The sequence below is a fragment of the Microcaecilia unicolor genome, chromosome 11, assembly GCF_901765095.1.
Source record: "Microcaecilia unicolor chromosome 11, aMicUni1.1, whole genome shotgun sequence".
In the NCBI taxonomy this organism is placed as follows: Eukaryota; Metazoa; Chordata; class Amphibia; order Gymnophiona; family Siphonopidae; genus Microcaecilia; species Microcaecilia unicolor.
In genome coordinates, this window is record NC_044041.1 from 112,611,255 (window position 1) to 112,626,822 (window position 15,568).

A 15,568-nucleotide genomic window follows, 5' to 3' on the forward strand; every position below is an offset into this window, starting at 1 on the left:
AAATCTCCACCCAAGTAGAGTGATGGAGTAGCCTAGTGGCTACAGCAGCAGACTTTGATCCTGGGGAACTGGGTTCAATTCCCACTGCAGCTCCTTGTGACTGTGGGCAAGTCACTTAACCCTCCACTGCCCCAGGTACAAATAAGTATCTCTATATCAGTGGCATAGCTACATGGGGCCTGGGGCTCCCCAAATTTCCTCTGGGCCCTTGGTTTTGATGGCGGAGGTCCCCAATCCCCACCAGCCAAAGCCCTATCCAGCACCAGTCTCTGGCCCTGCTCTGTCTGCCCCTCACGTCCGGCATGCTCAATTACACTAAAAGGAGCGTGCCGGATGTGAGGAGAAGACAGAGCAGGGTAGGCAGTGCCAGAGACTGGCGCTGGACAACGTATTTGCTGCAGCAGTGGGTGGGGAACAGCAGACCAAAATGTGCCCCCCCCCCCCCCCCCCACATTCCCCCTAAATGAGGCAGGAGAGATGCCCACTTCACCTCCGTCACAGTCATCCTCAAAATGGTGGTGCCTTGGGTGGTACATTCTGGGCAGGGCCACGATGCCACTATATACCACAGATTTTTTTTTTTTTTAAGTAAAGGGAGTAAGGGGCGGGGAGGTGCCTTAGCACAATAATTTTAAAGTTGGGAGAGGACTAGTCATGTTAAGGGATTGAAGTAATGCTGACCATTGGCATCTTAAATTTCACCCTTCCTGCCAGAAGCGGCTGACTGAAACTGGCAGTTTTGATTCCAGCTAAAACCAAATTCGCAGCTCAGTTTTGGTTGGAATTGGAATGAAAACTGGCCCTGACCCCTCCTACCACTGTTGAATGGCAGCCTCCATTCCCCCCCCCCCCCCCCCCCGGGTCTATCTTGTAAAGGCCATGGTGGTCTAGTGTCTTTGGGGAAGGAGCATCCCATGTTGCTCCTGTACCGTACAACAGCGGCCACCATTTTGAAATTGGGAATGGTCTGAGCAACAGTGCCTTGCTTCTGCTCCAGTCATTCCCAATTCTAAATTGGCGGCCGCAGTCTTCTGCAGCAGTCTCAGCTGCCGTTTTTATAGCTCAACTGATTAGGCGAGGCTGTTCCTACCCTGAAGGCCCATGGGGGAGGGGAGAAATATGATTTCTGTTGGGAGTAGGAGGAGGCTGGTCTGTAGCAGAGGAGGGGGGGCACAGCTACAGTTTTGGGATTCTGCTGAAAAGTCACGGGTTTTTTCAGCTGAAACACAAACCCAGATGTTTTATTGGTTTCCATGTCAAAACTGAAACAGAAATTTGGTCGACCTCTCAAACTGTTAGTGCCTTTATTAAGATGGACCGAGAAAATCTACTGCTTATTTCTAGGTTAAACAGCATAAAATGTATTGTACTGTTTTGGGATCTTGCCAGGTACTTGTAACCTGGATTGGCCACTGTTGGAAACAGGATCCTGGGATCGATGGACATTCAGTCTGTCCCAGTATGGCAACGCTTATGCTCTTATGGCTCAGGCACTGACAGGAAGGGTGACATTTCACAATAAGCTGTCAACTGCTGTGATTTTAATGCAACAGTAATTTGAATAGTTACTGTATATAGAATGCAGTAGTAAGTTAAGAGAGCTAGGAAATACTTTTTTACAGAAAGGGTGGTGGATGTGTGGAATAGCCTCCCGGTGGAGGTAGACTGTCTGAATTCAAGAAAATGTGGGACAGGCACATGAGATCTCATAGGGAGAGGAGAAGATAGTGGATCGGCAGACTAGATGGGCCAGTTGGCCTTTATCTGCCTTCATGTTTCTATGTTTGGTAATTTCACAGTAGCGATGTGGCTCTACCGCAAAGCTTTCTGCATAAGCCCCAGAAGTACAGTGGTACTGAGTGGTCTTATCGTCATAAGAGTACTTCAACCTACATAGCCCAAACATATGCTGACATAACTGAATGGCTTACCAGCTTGGGATCCTAGGAGGATGGGTCAGCCAGGTTCCCCATTAATAATGCTTCTCAACCTAGTCTTCAGAGCACATCCAATCAGTTACAGTTTCAGGATCTCCACAATGCATATGCATGAGATAGATTACCAAGGAGGCAGTGTATGCAAATCTAGCCTGAAAACACGACTGACTGGATGGACCCTGAGTTCTAGGTTGAGAACCACTGAACTATGCCACAGTTGTAGGGTCCCAACAATAACGTGTATCAGAATGTAGCTGGTTCAGCTCCTCCATATCCTGCTCGGATAGTATAAAGTCTGCGAGCTGGAAATTCTCTGCAATATGAGTTGGATTGGTAGATTTGGGGATCACACCAATGCCCTGCTGCACAGCCCAGCGAAGAAGGACTTGGGCAGGAGTTCGCCCACACCTCTCTGCCACTCGTTTTACCTCCTCTTTCTTAACAAGTGACCCCACCCCCAGTGATGAATATGCCTGCAGATGAATACCTTCCCCCTGGCAAAAGTGTAACAGCTCCTGCTGCACCAGATGTGGGTGATACTCCAGCTGCAGCACTGCAGGACGCACCCGGCACCAAGCCAGCAGCTCCTTCAGATGTTCCAATGTGTAGTTAGAGACACCAATTGCCCGGAATCTGCCAGCCTGATTCAGTTTTTCCAGACTTTCCCAGCTCTGCCGCCTGCTGTCCCTGTTCCGCAGGTCCTCTCTCTGCCAGCCCTGCTTCCCTGGCCAGTGAATTAGGTACAGGTCAACATAACCATAGTCTAAGGCTGCCAGGCTGCACAGGCCTGCTTCTTCTGCCTCTGGGCCATGGTCCCTTGGTGCCAGCTTGCTAGTGATGAAAATGTCCTGCCGGCTGAGACCATGCTTTGGCAACAGGACCTTTAGAGCTTTCCCAATCTCTGCCTCATTGTTGTACACAGTGGCTGTATCGAAAGAGCGGTATCCATGCTGCAGGGCGACATCTAGACACCGATAGACATCATCATAGCCCTGAATCCGGAAAGTGCCAAAGCCCACCAGAGGCATCTGAATCCCATTGTTGAGAGTGAGGTTTTCCATGGTGGAGAGTGATATAAGCTGGGACTAGGTGGAAAAGGAAAAACACGATTTATATACAGTAAAGAGGGAATCTGCATAATGACTCAGTTAAGTCACAGGTCAGAACTACAAGATAATACCTCATCCTCCAAGCTCACATCACAAAATCTGAAAATTCTGCCATGCTAGAAAGCACTGACCATCCTATTCTGCCTCCTGTTTCTCTACCTATGTCATCCAGCTCTCATCAGAAAATTATCTCCTATGCCTCATCAGGGTACCGCTGTGCCTGGCCCCTTTCCCAGGTCTAGGACCATACTCTGAAGGATGCTGCATCTCCAGCTCGCTCTCTCTCTCTCTTTTCATGGGACTTGTGACCCAACTTCAGAGCTTTCACCATGATAGGGAGGTGTCTAGCCTGCTCCACTTATTGCTTGCTTTCCACCCTCAGCATGACACAACCTTTGCTAACAAACAGATCTTGAGCCTATGACAACTCAGAGCTGCCTTTAACCATCAGGAAGACCAGGCTTCATCTAGGGCAGTAGCTGCTGTAAGATAAAGAACAGCCACAGTCAGAACCAGAGAAAAACCCTACGTAGATTGAGGTCCAAAAGGAAAGAAAGTAGGTGAGGATAATGGCAAATCCACAAGGCGCCAAAAGGAAGGTCTAAAACAAGAGGTTTATTGATAAACTACCACAACTGAACAGACTTGACAGGGAGCTGTGTTTCGGTGAAGGTCAAATCAGTGCTGTGCTATTAGCACTGTATTTATAATTCTCCACCACAAAGCTGAAGAGGAAGCTACCTTACTGAAGGCAGGTGGGAAAACAGAAACCAACGAACAGTGGCAGTCAGAAGAACAAATAGTTTCTGCCCACTATACAAACTGGAAGAACCAACCTAAGATTTTAATGGCAGAGAGAGTAGGCACTTTTTAAAGAGAAAAGCATCCATTTACCTATAAATGTCTTTAAGAAACTGTTCTCATATATCTCACATAGAAAACAAAGTTTGGTATTTAAAAGTATGATGTCTTATGCAGTTTTACAGTATCATTAAGGGAGCAGTTAGAGGCCAACCAAATTTCAGGTTTGGTTTCAATTTTGACACCGAAATTGATCCAAAATCCAAGTTTGGGTTTTGGCAAAAAATGCAAGTGCATTTTCAGCTGAAGCCAAAAACTTTCCCTCTCTCCTTCCCCCCACCAGAGCAAGTCCTTCTCCCCCTGCAGAGATGCCCAGAGGCTTGGCTGGTCCCCTGCTCTCTCCTGGAAGACAGCGGGTACCACTGAACCAGCCTGCCCACCCTCCCTTTAACTTCCTTGATGGCCTAGTGGCTTCTTTGGGGCGAGAGCTATCCCAATCTCTCCTCCCACCTCTGTTTCCTCCATCAAAATGGCTGCCAAGAGTTCCCACAGCAGTCTAGCAAGGCTGCTGTGGGAACTCTCGGCCATTTTAATAAAGGAACTGGTGGGGGCTGCAGCCACTGGGATAGCTCCTGCCCCCAAAAGGCCACTTGGCCAGCAGGGAAGTTAAAGATAAGACTTCAGGTGGGCTGAGTCTGGTCTGGTCTCTGTGAGGGTGGGGCACCCCAACGGCAGGGACGTTACCAGCCCCCCCCCCCCCCCCCCAAGCAGCAGCACCCAGTCTCTATGGGGGAGTAGTGCTGGCAGCCCTGGAGAGCCCACAGTTAGCTGGGGGGGGGGGGGGGGGGGGGAGGGGAGAGAAGGAGGTGTAATTTTCAGGTTCGGTATCTGCAGAAACAGAACAGCAAATTTCAGCTGCTGATTCATGTTCGGTTGAACTCTAGGAGGAAGAGTAGTGTCGTTAGGGTTATCCTGATGGTTGAATTTAAATTAGGCCACTAATTAAATCTAAAATCAAAATCATGGGCAGAACAGCCAAAATCATTGAAGAGAAATACAAGGTTACACCACCTTAGTTTTACAAAGGCAGGATAATAAAAAAAAAAATGAAAGTAGAGATGCTGAGTTTATTCAGTTCCAAGCTGGAGTCTTTTTGCCAGTCCTGGTTTTGAATTTACATCCCAAAGCAATGTGGAATTTGTAGTGTCTGCAGGTGGCATAATACACCACAGGGATGGTCAGAAATCCAGGACTGTCCCAAAATCTCCAGCCTAGAACTGAGTAACTTGGCATCAATGTGAAAGGTTCACTTATGGTGTCCAAATACTGGCCCGGTCTGTAGAATTTGCACCGACTAATAACGAGTATAGACATGATAGACTGGATCCTGAGATAAGACACTGGGCGTTTGTTTAGGGACGTGTCCCCAGGACATGTGCCGAGTAGGTAATAGATGTGATCCCGGTACAGGCACTGGGGGCATGCCCTATATATATGTGCAGAGAACGGATCCTAGGCGAGACAGGGTATTTGTGCAAGGATCGAGACGAGTCCCAGGCTGGAACAAACTAAACTCACTCACCTTAAATCAGGAAACTCCTGCAGAATTTCTCAGGCAAACAGGCACTCAGTAGACAGCTAATTATCGCTCGAAGACTTCAGCAATCAGCATCGCCTCACCCTCTGCACGTGATAGGGAACGGGCAAGGAGATTTAATAGACAGGAGAGCAAGTGACGTCAACCAATTAGGTTAATGTCTCCACTCTCCAGCGGAGCCGTCATCTCTAGTACACTCAAAACAAACCTGTGCTGCATCCATGTTGTTCTTTATTGGTAGCATTTTTATTTAATCTCACTTATATTTTCAAATTCGGGCTTGTGCAGCATACAGATGTACACAGAGGAAGTATAATTACGGAATAACTTTTCATAGGTAGAGTAGTAATTTATTATAAATCATAATCAGTGTGTCATTTGGAGGGGCTACTTATAGGGACACCCTAGCAAGTGTTATATTCATGTAGAGATTTTTTTTCTCCTGGTAAAGGGCCACTAAAACAGATATATCATGTTATGAGAATCAGGTGCTCAACATTCGGAGTATCTATCTATTTGTTTATATATTTAATATTGTTTATTAGTACTATTTAAAATAAAGATATTAAATAATGAAGCAAAACATTTTCCAGTTCTGTGATATATATTTATTTCTTCTTCGTCAGTTTTCAACATTTTCACAGTTATTACCCAAATGTGAACACAATTATAATGTTAATTAATAAGTTTTGGGTGTTACTGAATTCTATTATTCTGTCTCACTGTATTTCCAGTTTTGGCACAGTATAAGTCATCACAAGGACAAAATATAAGAAATCCAATGGACTGCATTAGGGGCTTATAGCCCATTTAGTTATGTTTAAACAAATGAGAGATCTGCATGAAAGAAAATATTTATTTTTATTATTTTGACATATGAAAACCACTTGTCCCTGAAACATGCTAACCCCCCCCCCCCCCCCCCAGAATAATCCATTTGTACACAAGAGATGAGGTGAAGATGTGATTCCATGTGCCCCAATAAAAGGAGAGTTAATTTTATTTCCAATCTTTATAACACCAGGCTTCCCAAGGCAGATTACAACAACAGTTAAGATGAACCTATCAGCAAACATGATAAGTTCACTGAAATTTGGCCATGTATTACTGTATTGTATAGAACAATGTAGAAAAATGAGCACAACATACAGCCTTTATTAATGCTGTTTCCACCAGCTACAATAATGTTTGAACCTATTTTAGTGATATTCAATTTTGATTTCATGATATTTTTATCTGCATATGGGAACCTTTCAAATAAATAAAAAAGCCGTCAAAGTAAAAAATAAAATAAAATCTTGGTCCTCCACCTTTTTAAGGCACTGCCTATCCAACTGGAACAGCTTTTGTCTTTTTACAGATACATGCATAGGCAGTCCATTATTGCTAATAATCTTTTACTATTGCTTTCAATAACGTTTGCTATTGTTTTGGGTGTACTTGTGACTCCGCCTACTGGCTTCAACCCATATAATGGGCTAGATAGCCTCGTACCCAAGGAGGTTTAATAGACAGGAGCCAAATGATATGAACACCTCTGTTTCCACTCCCCAGTGCAGCCGTCATCCAATACACTAAAAAAAGCAAGAAGGGTAGATAGTGGGATTCCTCAGGGGTCTGTGCTGGGGCCGCTGCTTTTTAACATATTTATAAATGGCCAAGAGATGGGAGTAACTAGTGAGATAATTAAATTTGCTGGCAACACAAAGTTAGTCAAAGTTGTTAAATCGCAAGAGGATTGTGAAAAATTACAAGAGGACCTTATGAGACTGGAAGACTGGGCGTCTAAATGGCAGATGATGTTTAATGTGAGCAAGTGCAAAAGTGATGCATGTGGGAACGAGGAACCCGAACTATAGCTACGTAATGCAAGGTTCCACGTTAGGAGCCACTGACCAAGAAAGGGATCTCAGCGTCATTGTTGATGATACGTTGAAACCCTCTACTCAGTGTGCTGTGGCGGCCAAGAAAGCAAATAGAATGTTAAGTATTATTAGGAAAGGAATAGAAAACAAAAGTAAGGCCATTATAATGCCTTTGTATTGGTCCATGATGCGACCGCACCTCGAATATTGTGTTCAATTCTGGTCACCGCATCTCAAAAAAGATATAGTGGAATTAGAAAAGGTACAGAGAAAGGTGACTAAAATGATAAAGGGGATGGGACGACTTCCCTATGAGGAAAGGCTGAAGCGTCTAGGTCTCTTCAACTTGGAGAAAAGATGGCTGAGGGGAGATATGATAGATGTTTATAAAATAATGAGTGGAGTGGAACGGGTAGATGTGAATCATTTGTTTACTCTTTCCAAAAATACTAGGACTAGGGGGCATGCAATGAAGCTACAATGTAGTAAATTTAATATGAATCGGAGAAACATTTTCTTCAATCAACGTGTAACATTCATTGCCAAAGAATGTGGTAAAGGTGGTTAGCTTAGCGGGGTTTTAAAAAGATCTGGACTTCTTCCTAAAGGAAAAGTCAATAGATTATTATTAAAATGACTTGGGGAAAATCCACTGCTTATTTCTGGGATAAGCTGCATATAATGTATTGAACTTTTTTGGGATCTTGCCAGGTATTTGTGACCTGCATTGGCCACTGTTGGAAACAGGATGCTGGGCTTGATAGACTGTCCCAGTGTGGCAATACTTATGTACTTATGTAAACCTATGAGCTGCTGCATCCTCATTGTCGTTCTTTATTGTTGGTAGCATTTCCTTCTAAACTGGCCACACGTAGCTGACCACCTTCTAAACTTGGGAATTCGTTGCCAGAGACTGTGGTAAAAGCAGTTAGCTTAGCATGGTTTAAAAAAGGTTTGGGCATCTTCCTAAAAGAAACATCCATAAGCCATTATTAAGATGGACTTTAGGAAAATTCCCTGCTTATTTCTAGGATAAGCAACATAAAATATATTGTACTGTTCTGGGATCTTGCCAGGTACTTTTAACCTGGATTGGCCACTGTTGGAAACAGTATGCTGGGCTTGATGGATCTTTGGTCTTTCCCAGTATAGCAATGCTTATGTTCTTATGTTAGGTGGCACATGCTTTATCTGTGTGGGTTTTGGTTACTGTTAAACAAAATACATATCCTGGTTATGAGTCCTGGCTTGTTTATTACACTGTTAAGATCATGTTCTGTGTGGTAATAAAGTTTTAAAGTTAAAGCAGTTAGCTTAGCAGGGTTTAAAAAAGGTTTGAATAATTTCCTAAAAGAAAAAAAAAGTCCATAAGCCATTATTAAGATGAACTTCAGAAAATCCACTGCATATTCTAGGATAAGCAACATAAAATCTGTTTTTCTTTTCTGGGATCTTGCCAGGTACTTGTGACCTGGATTGGCCACTGTTGGAAACAGGATACTGGGCTTGATGGACCCTATCCCAGTATGGCAATGCTGGAGGAGGAGTAGCCTAGTGGTTAGTGCAGCAGACTTTGATCCTGGGGAACTGGGTTCAGTTCCCACTGCAGCTCCTTGTGACTGTGGGCAAGTCACTTAACCCTCCATTGCCCCAGGTACAAAATAAGTACCTTTATATATGTAAACCACTTTGAATGTAGTTGCAAAATACCACAGAAAGGCAGTATATCAAGTCCCATTTCCCTTTCCCTTATGTTCTTATGTAAGAAACTAGTCTGAGTAGTCTTGTCAAGGGATGAAAGGGAGTGGAGGTTTAGCAGAACATGCTGTGTAGTGCTGAGGGGGTCCCAGCAGTAGCACCATACCAAGGCTGTGTAAGCAGTGTGGCTACCCAGGGCATAAATATAGAGGGCTGCAAAACAATTGCATCCAGTCCACTGTCTCCACTCATTGGTGATAGCAAAACGGGCAATATGGTATCAGTGAGTGAGTCACACATGGCACAGTCATAGTTCACTACAGTCCAATACAGCAGCATAGGCTGTAACCTCTCTGGAAGTCCACGGTCTAAAGAAATATTTAGGAATACTGGCTCCACCTATCTGCAATCTCAGGCAGTGAAAAGAATCCACGCAGAAACAAGGGAAGGTAACTGATTTGCTGCAAATGTGTACCTTTCCCAGCTCAGCTGCACTTTGAATAAAGTCATAAAGCTCTTTCATTGAGACTAGAGAATGACATGGGGACAAAGTTTGACCCGGTCTCCGCCCCATTTCTGTCCCTTCCCCACGGGCTCTGTCCTCATCTGCACAAGCTTCAAACACTTATGATTTTATATTTAAATCTTTTTATTAAAGTGTAGAAAGGAACAATATTCTGTACAATTGTGTTTATAAATCACAAATAGAAATAATAACATTGAGCAATTGAAATACCACCGCCACCCTCTACCCTTCCAACCCCAACAATATCTTACTTCTACTACTCCAAGAAACTTTAATCCACCATGTTAAAATGTCCAAGGGAACAAAATACAACCTGCTGTGTATGCCCTAGTGGGGGAGAAATATACCCTATGAAACACTGCTATGATTTTTTTAAATCAGTGGATGAATAATAAGTCATCAACAATCCCAGGATTCAGTTTTGCTCTCCTGTCTTCCACAGTCCGTCTGCAATAGAAAATGTCTTCTCAGAAGATGTGCTGGTAGCAGGAATGCACAGGATCCCCCCCCCCCCCTCCCCAGTTTTGGCCAGCACTTTTGCTTGTTTTTCCAAAAAATCAAAACATCGTCATCTGCATCACTCAAAAACTGCTAACATCCATTTTCATTCTTTTGGAGGGGGGTCTCTTCCACAGATGTGATGTTTTCTGGGAATGTGGATTGTGGAGGATCCTGAGCAGTGGCGTACTGAGGGCGGGGCGGTGGGGGTGGTCCGCTCCTGGTGCATGCTGCAGGGGGGTGCTGGGAGCAGCCACGTGGCTGTCGGCTCTGCCGGTTCACTACTCCCTCTGCCCCGGAGCAGGGAACCAGCGGAGCTGACAGCCACGGGACTGCTCCCTGCACCCCAGCAGGCAAGAAGAATGCACCTGGGGGGGGGGGGTTGGAGGGTGACATGCCAGGGGAGTGTCATTCTGCACCCGGGTGGGGGGAGGATGGACAACGCTGCATCCAGAGGGGGGTGCGCAGCAGCAACCACCCCAGGTGGCAGCCAACCAAGGAACGCCATTGATCCTGAGTTCATGTTGATGGACTCCTCCAGCCTTCCATTTCAATCTGGTTTTGGTGCATCTTCTCAAAGATTCAGTTGCCTGTGTTTTTATTTATCTGGGAAGATAATTGGATTGTCTTTCAGACATGGGTGTAGAAGAGAACAGTTAAATAAGTGTCAAGTGTTGGAAATGCTCCTTGATGCCAGTAACAATGGACGAATCTGTTGCAGTAACAATAAGATGCTTGAGCAACTGAGCATGTGATGGAAGGTCATTGCAGATGGTCCAGGAGTCTGATCAGCAGGCAAGACTCTGTGTTCAGTACTGGTCTCCGTATCTCAAAAAAGATATAGTAGAATTGGAAAAGGTACAGCGAAGGGCGACGAAAATGATAGTGGGGATGGGACGACTTTCCTATGAAGAGAGGCTGAGAAGGCTAGGGCTTTTCAGCTTGGAGAAGAGACGGCTGAGGGGAGATATGATAGAAGTGTATAAAATAATGAGTGGAATGGATCGGGTGGATGTGAAGCGACTGTTCACGCTATCCAAAAATACTAGGACTAGAGGGCATGAGTTGAAGCTACAGTGGGGTAAATTTAAAACGAATCGGAGAAAATTTTTCTTCACCCAACGTGTAATTAGACTCTGGAATTCGTTGCCGGAGAACGTGGTACGGGCGGTTAGCTTGACGGAATTTAAAAAGGGGTTAGATAGATTCCTAAAGGACAAGTCTATAGACCGCTATTAAATGGACTTGGAAAAATTCCGCATTTTTAGGTATAACTTGTCTGGAATGTTTTTACGTTTGGGGAGCGTGCCAGGTGCCCTTGACCTGGATTGGCCACTGTCGGTGACAGGATGCTGGGCTAGATGGACCTTTGGTCTTTCCCAGTATGGCACTACTTATGTACTTATGTACTTATGTACTTGTTGCCACATCAAAGACGGACAAGACACACATGATATCATTTAACAGTGCTTCATTTAAATCCAAAAGCAGCTTCTGCAGTTTTTTTTACACATTGATACTAGCAAACTAAATGTATGTGCTTTGACACATGTATCCAGAGAATATTCCAAAATCAATTATTAATCAAGTTATTTTTGAATTTCCTACAGTTATTAAAATATTGGGGGTGTCCATTGATAATGCTTTAACTTTGGGAAAACAGATTTCTTCTTTAGTGAAGAAATGTTTCTTCCTAATGAAAAAGTTGTGATGAAGGAAGACCAATTCAGAATTTTAGTTACGTGGAGGGACATAATTGAACGAAAACGTCTATCTCCATGGGCGTTTATCTCCGAGAACGGGTCCGTGAAGGGGCGGACCAAACCGTATTTTCGCAAAAAATAGACGTCCATGTTTTATTCAACAATTTGTGAGCTGGGCGTTTTTGCTTTTCAGCGATAATGGAAAATGAAAGCGCCCAGCTCAAAAACGAATAAATTCAAGGCATTTGTTCGTGGGAGGGGCCAGGAGTTGTAGTGCACTGGTCCCCCTCACATGCCAGGACACCAACCGGGCACCCTAGGGGGCACTTTTACAAAAACAATAAAAAAAGGTAAAAGAGCTCCCAGGTGCATAGCACCCTTCCCTTGTGTGTTGAGCCCCCCAAATCCCCCTCAAAACCCACTGCCCACAAGTCTACACCATTACTATAGCCCTAAGGGGTGAAGGGGGGCACCTACATGTGGGTACAGTGGGTTTGGGGGGCGGTTTGGAGGGCTCCCATTTACCAGCACAAGTGTAACAGGTGGGGGGGGGGGGATGGGCGTGGGTCCACCTGCCTGAAGTCCACTGCACCCCCTAATAACTGCTCCAGGGACCTGCATACTGCTGCCAGGGAGGTGGGTATGACATTTGAGGGTGAAAATAAAAAGTTGTGAAACGGCATATTTTGTGGTGGGAGGGGGTTTGTGACCACTGGGGGAGTCAGGGGAGGTCATCCCCGACTCCCTCCAGTGGTCATCTGGTCATTTAGGGCACTTTTTGGGGCCCTATTCGTGGAAAAACAGGGTCCAGGAAAAGTGCCCTAAATTCTCGCTAAAAACGCATGTTTATTTTCCATTATCGGCGAAAGGCGCCTATCTCTGATCACCCGATAATCACGCCCCAGTTCCGCCTTCACCACGCCTTCGACACGCCCCCATCAACTTTGTCCGCATCCGCGACGGAGTGCAGTTGAAAACGTCCAAATTCGGCTTTCGATTATACCGCTTTATTTGTTTTTGTGAGATAAACGTCTATCTCCCGATTTGGGTCGCAATATAGGCGTTTTTCTTTTTCAATTATAAGCTGGAAAGTAACATAGTAGATGATGGCAGAAAAAGACCTGCATGGTCCATCCAGTCTGCCCAAGACAAACTCATACAGTGGGGGAAATAAGTATTTGATCCCTTGCTGATTTTGTAAGTTTGCCCACTGACAAAGACATGAGCAGCCCATAATTGAAGGGTAGGTTATTGGTAACAGTGAGAGATAGCACATCACAAATTAAATCCGGAAAATCACATTGTGGAAAGTATATGAATTTATTTGCATTCTGCAGAGGGAAATAAGTATTTAATCCCTCTGGCAAACAAGACCTAATACTTGGTGGCAAAACCCTTGTTGGCAAGCACAGCGGTCAGACGTCTTCTGTAGTTGATGATGAGGTTTGCACACATGTCAGGAGGAATTTTGGTCCACTCCTCTTTGCAGATCATCTCTAAATCATTAAGAGTTCTGGGCTGTCGCTTGGCAACTCGCAGCTTCAGCTCCCTCCATAAGTTTTCAATGGGATTAGGTCTGGTGACTGGCTAGGCCACTCCATGACCCTAATGTGCTTCTTCCTGAGCCACTCCTTTGTTGCCTTGGCTGTATGTTTTGGGTCATTGTCGTGCTGGAAGACCCAGCCACGACCCATTTTTAAGGCCCTGGCGGAGGGAAGGAGGTTGTCACTCAGAATTGTACGGTACATGGCCCCATCCATTCTCCCATTGATGCGGTGAAGTAGTCCTGTGCCCTTAGCAGAGAAACACCCCCCAAAACATAACATTTTCCACCTCCATGCTTGACAGTGGGGACGGTGTTCTTTGGGTCATAGGCAGCATTTCTCTTCCTCCAAACACGGCGAGTTGAGTTCATGCCAAAGAGCTCAATTTTTGTCTCATCTGACCACAGCACCTTCTCCCAATCACTCTCGGCATCATCCAGGTGTTCACTGGCAAACTTCAGACGGGCCGTCACATGTGCCTTCCGGAGCAGGGGGACCTTGCGGGCACTGCAGGATTGCAATCCGTTATGTCGTAATGTGTTACCAATGGTTTTCGTGGTGACAGTGGTCCCAGCTGCCTTGAGATCATTGACAAGTTCCTCCCTTGTAGTTGTAGGCTGATTTCTAACCTTCCTCATGATCAAGGATACCCCACGAGGTGAGATTTTGCGTGGAGCCCCAGATCTTTGTCGATTGACAGTCATTTTGTACTTCTTCCATTTTCTTACTATGGCACCAACAGTTGTCTCCTTCTCGCCCAGCGTCTTACTGATGGTTTTGTAGCCCATTCCAGCCTTGTGCAGGTGTATGATCTTGTCCCTGACATCCTTAGACAGCTCCTTGCTCTTGGCCATTTTGTAGAGGTTAGAGTCTGACTGATTCACTGAGTCTGTGGACAGGTGTCTTTCATACAGGTGACCATTGCCGACAGCTGTCTGTCATGCAGGTAACGAGTTGATTTGGAGCATCTACCTGGTCTGTAGGGGCCAGATCTCTTACTGGTTGGTGGGGGATCAAATACTTATTTCCCTCTGCAGAATGCAAATAAATTCATATACTTTCCACAATGTGATTTTCCGGATTTAATTTGTGATGTGCTATCTCTCACTGTTACCAATAACCTACCCTTCAATTATGGGCTGCTCATGTCTTTGTCAGTGGGCAAACTTACAAAATCAGCAAGGGATCAAATACTTATTTCCCCCACTGTATGTGTATACCTTACCTTGAATTTGTACCTGTCCTTTTCAGGGCACAGACCATATAAGTCTGCCCAGCAGTATTTCCCGCCTCCCAACCACCAGTCCCGCCTCCCATCACCGGCTCTGGTACAGACCGTACAAGTCTGCCCTCCCCTATCCTCTCCTCCCAATCACCCCCCCTCTTCCCCCACTTGCTCCGCCACCCAATTTTAGTTCAATCACTTTTAATCTCTTAATTGGATTATTGTAACCTTGTGTACTTAGGATGCAGTAGAGGTCTTATAAGGAGATTGCAGACCATTCAGAGTAGGCAGTCCACTTAATTTTTGGACTGTCTAAATCTGATCGTATTTCTTCTAGCTATTACATTGGCTGCCTATTAAAGCCAGAATAAATTTCAAGTCATTTTGTTTTCTTTTTAAACTTCTACATGGTCTGGCACCAGATTATTTATATCCACATTTGATATTTACTATTGCTCTGAGAACAAGACACACTGGTACAGCAGGCTATTCTTTTCCATCGCCTAACGGGAAAAAGAGATTGCAACTATCTGAATTATGTTTGGCCTTTCAAGCGGCAGGGGCGTGGAGTATGATTGCTTCTACTTTTCAATCCTCTCAAACTTATTTTGGGTTTAGGAAAAATATGAAAACTCTTTTGTTCCAGAAATATGTATCTCATTCTGATTGCTAAAACCAGAGCTGCCAAGTTACCCATTCCAGGAGGGAGACTTTTTTTCGCCAGTCCTGGATTTCTGCCAACCTCATCCTGGTGCATTATGGGACCTGCAGGATAGAATCATGGACTACAAATACTACACTGCTTTGGGATCGAAGTTTACAACTAGGACCGGCCAATAAGTCTCCCTCCTAGAATGGGTAACTTGGCAGCTCTATAAAACTACTAATTTACCTTTTTTAATCCCAGTTAAATGAAACTGGTTTCTTATAAATTGTAACCTGCCTAGAACTGTGAGGTAATATCAGGATAGAAGACCGGTTTACCATTACCAATACCATAGATGCTGGTCTATCTAGTTGGAACAGCCTGTTTAAGGCTAGTCACAAGCTTTAAAGAATGACACA

At 44.9% G+C, this 15,568-nt stretch overlaps 1 protein-coding gene across 1 annotated transcript; it reads right to left on the reverse strand.

The window, feature by feature from the left end:
- Positions 1-1,452: 1,452 nt before the first annotated feature.
- On the reverse strand, positions 1,453-5,517 carry LOC115480183 (glyoxal reductase-like). The gene is made up of 2 exons (XM_030218676.1): positions 5,430-5,517; positions 1,453-3,022 (listed from the first exon to the last, which is right to left on the reverse strand). The coding sequence occupies exon 2, from the start codon at positions 2,996-2,998 to the stop codon at positions 2,144-2,146; it is 855 nt and encodes a 284-aa protein (XP_030074536.1). The 5' UTR covers positions 2,999-3,022; positions 5,430-5,517; the 3' UTR covers positions 1,453-2,143.
- Positions 5,518-15,568: the final 10,051 nt, after the last annotated feature.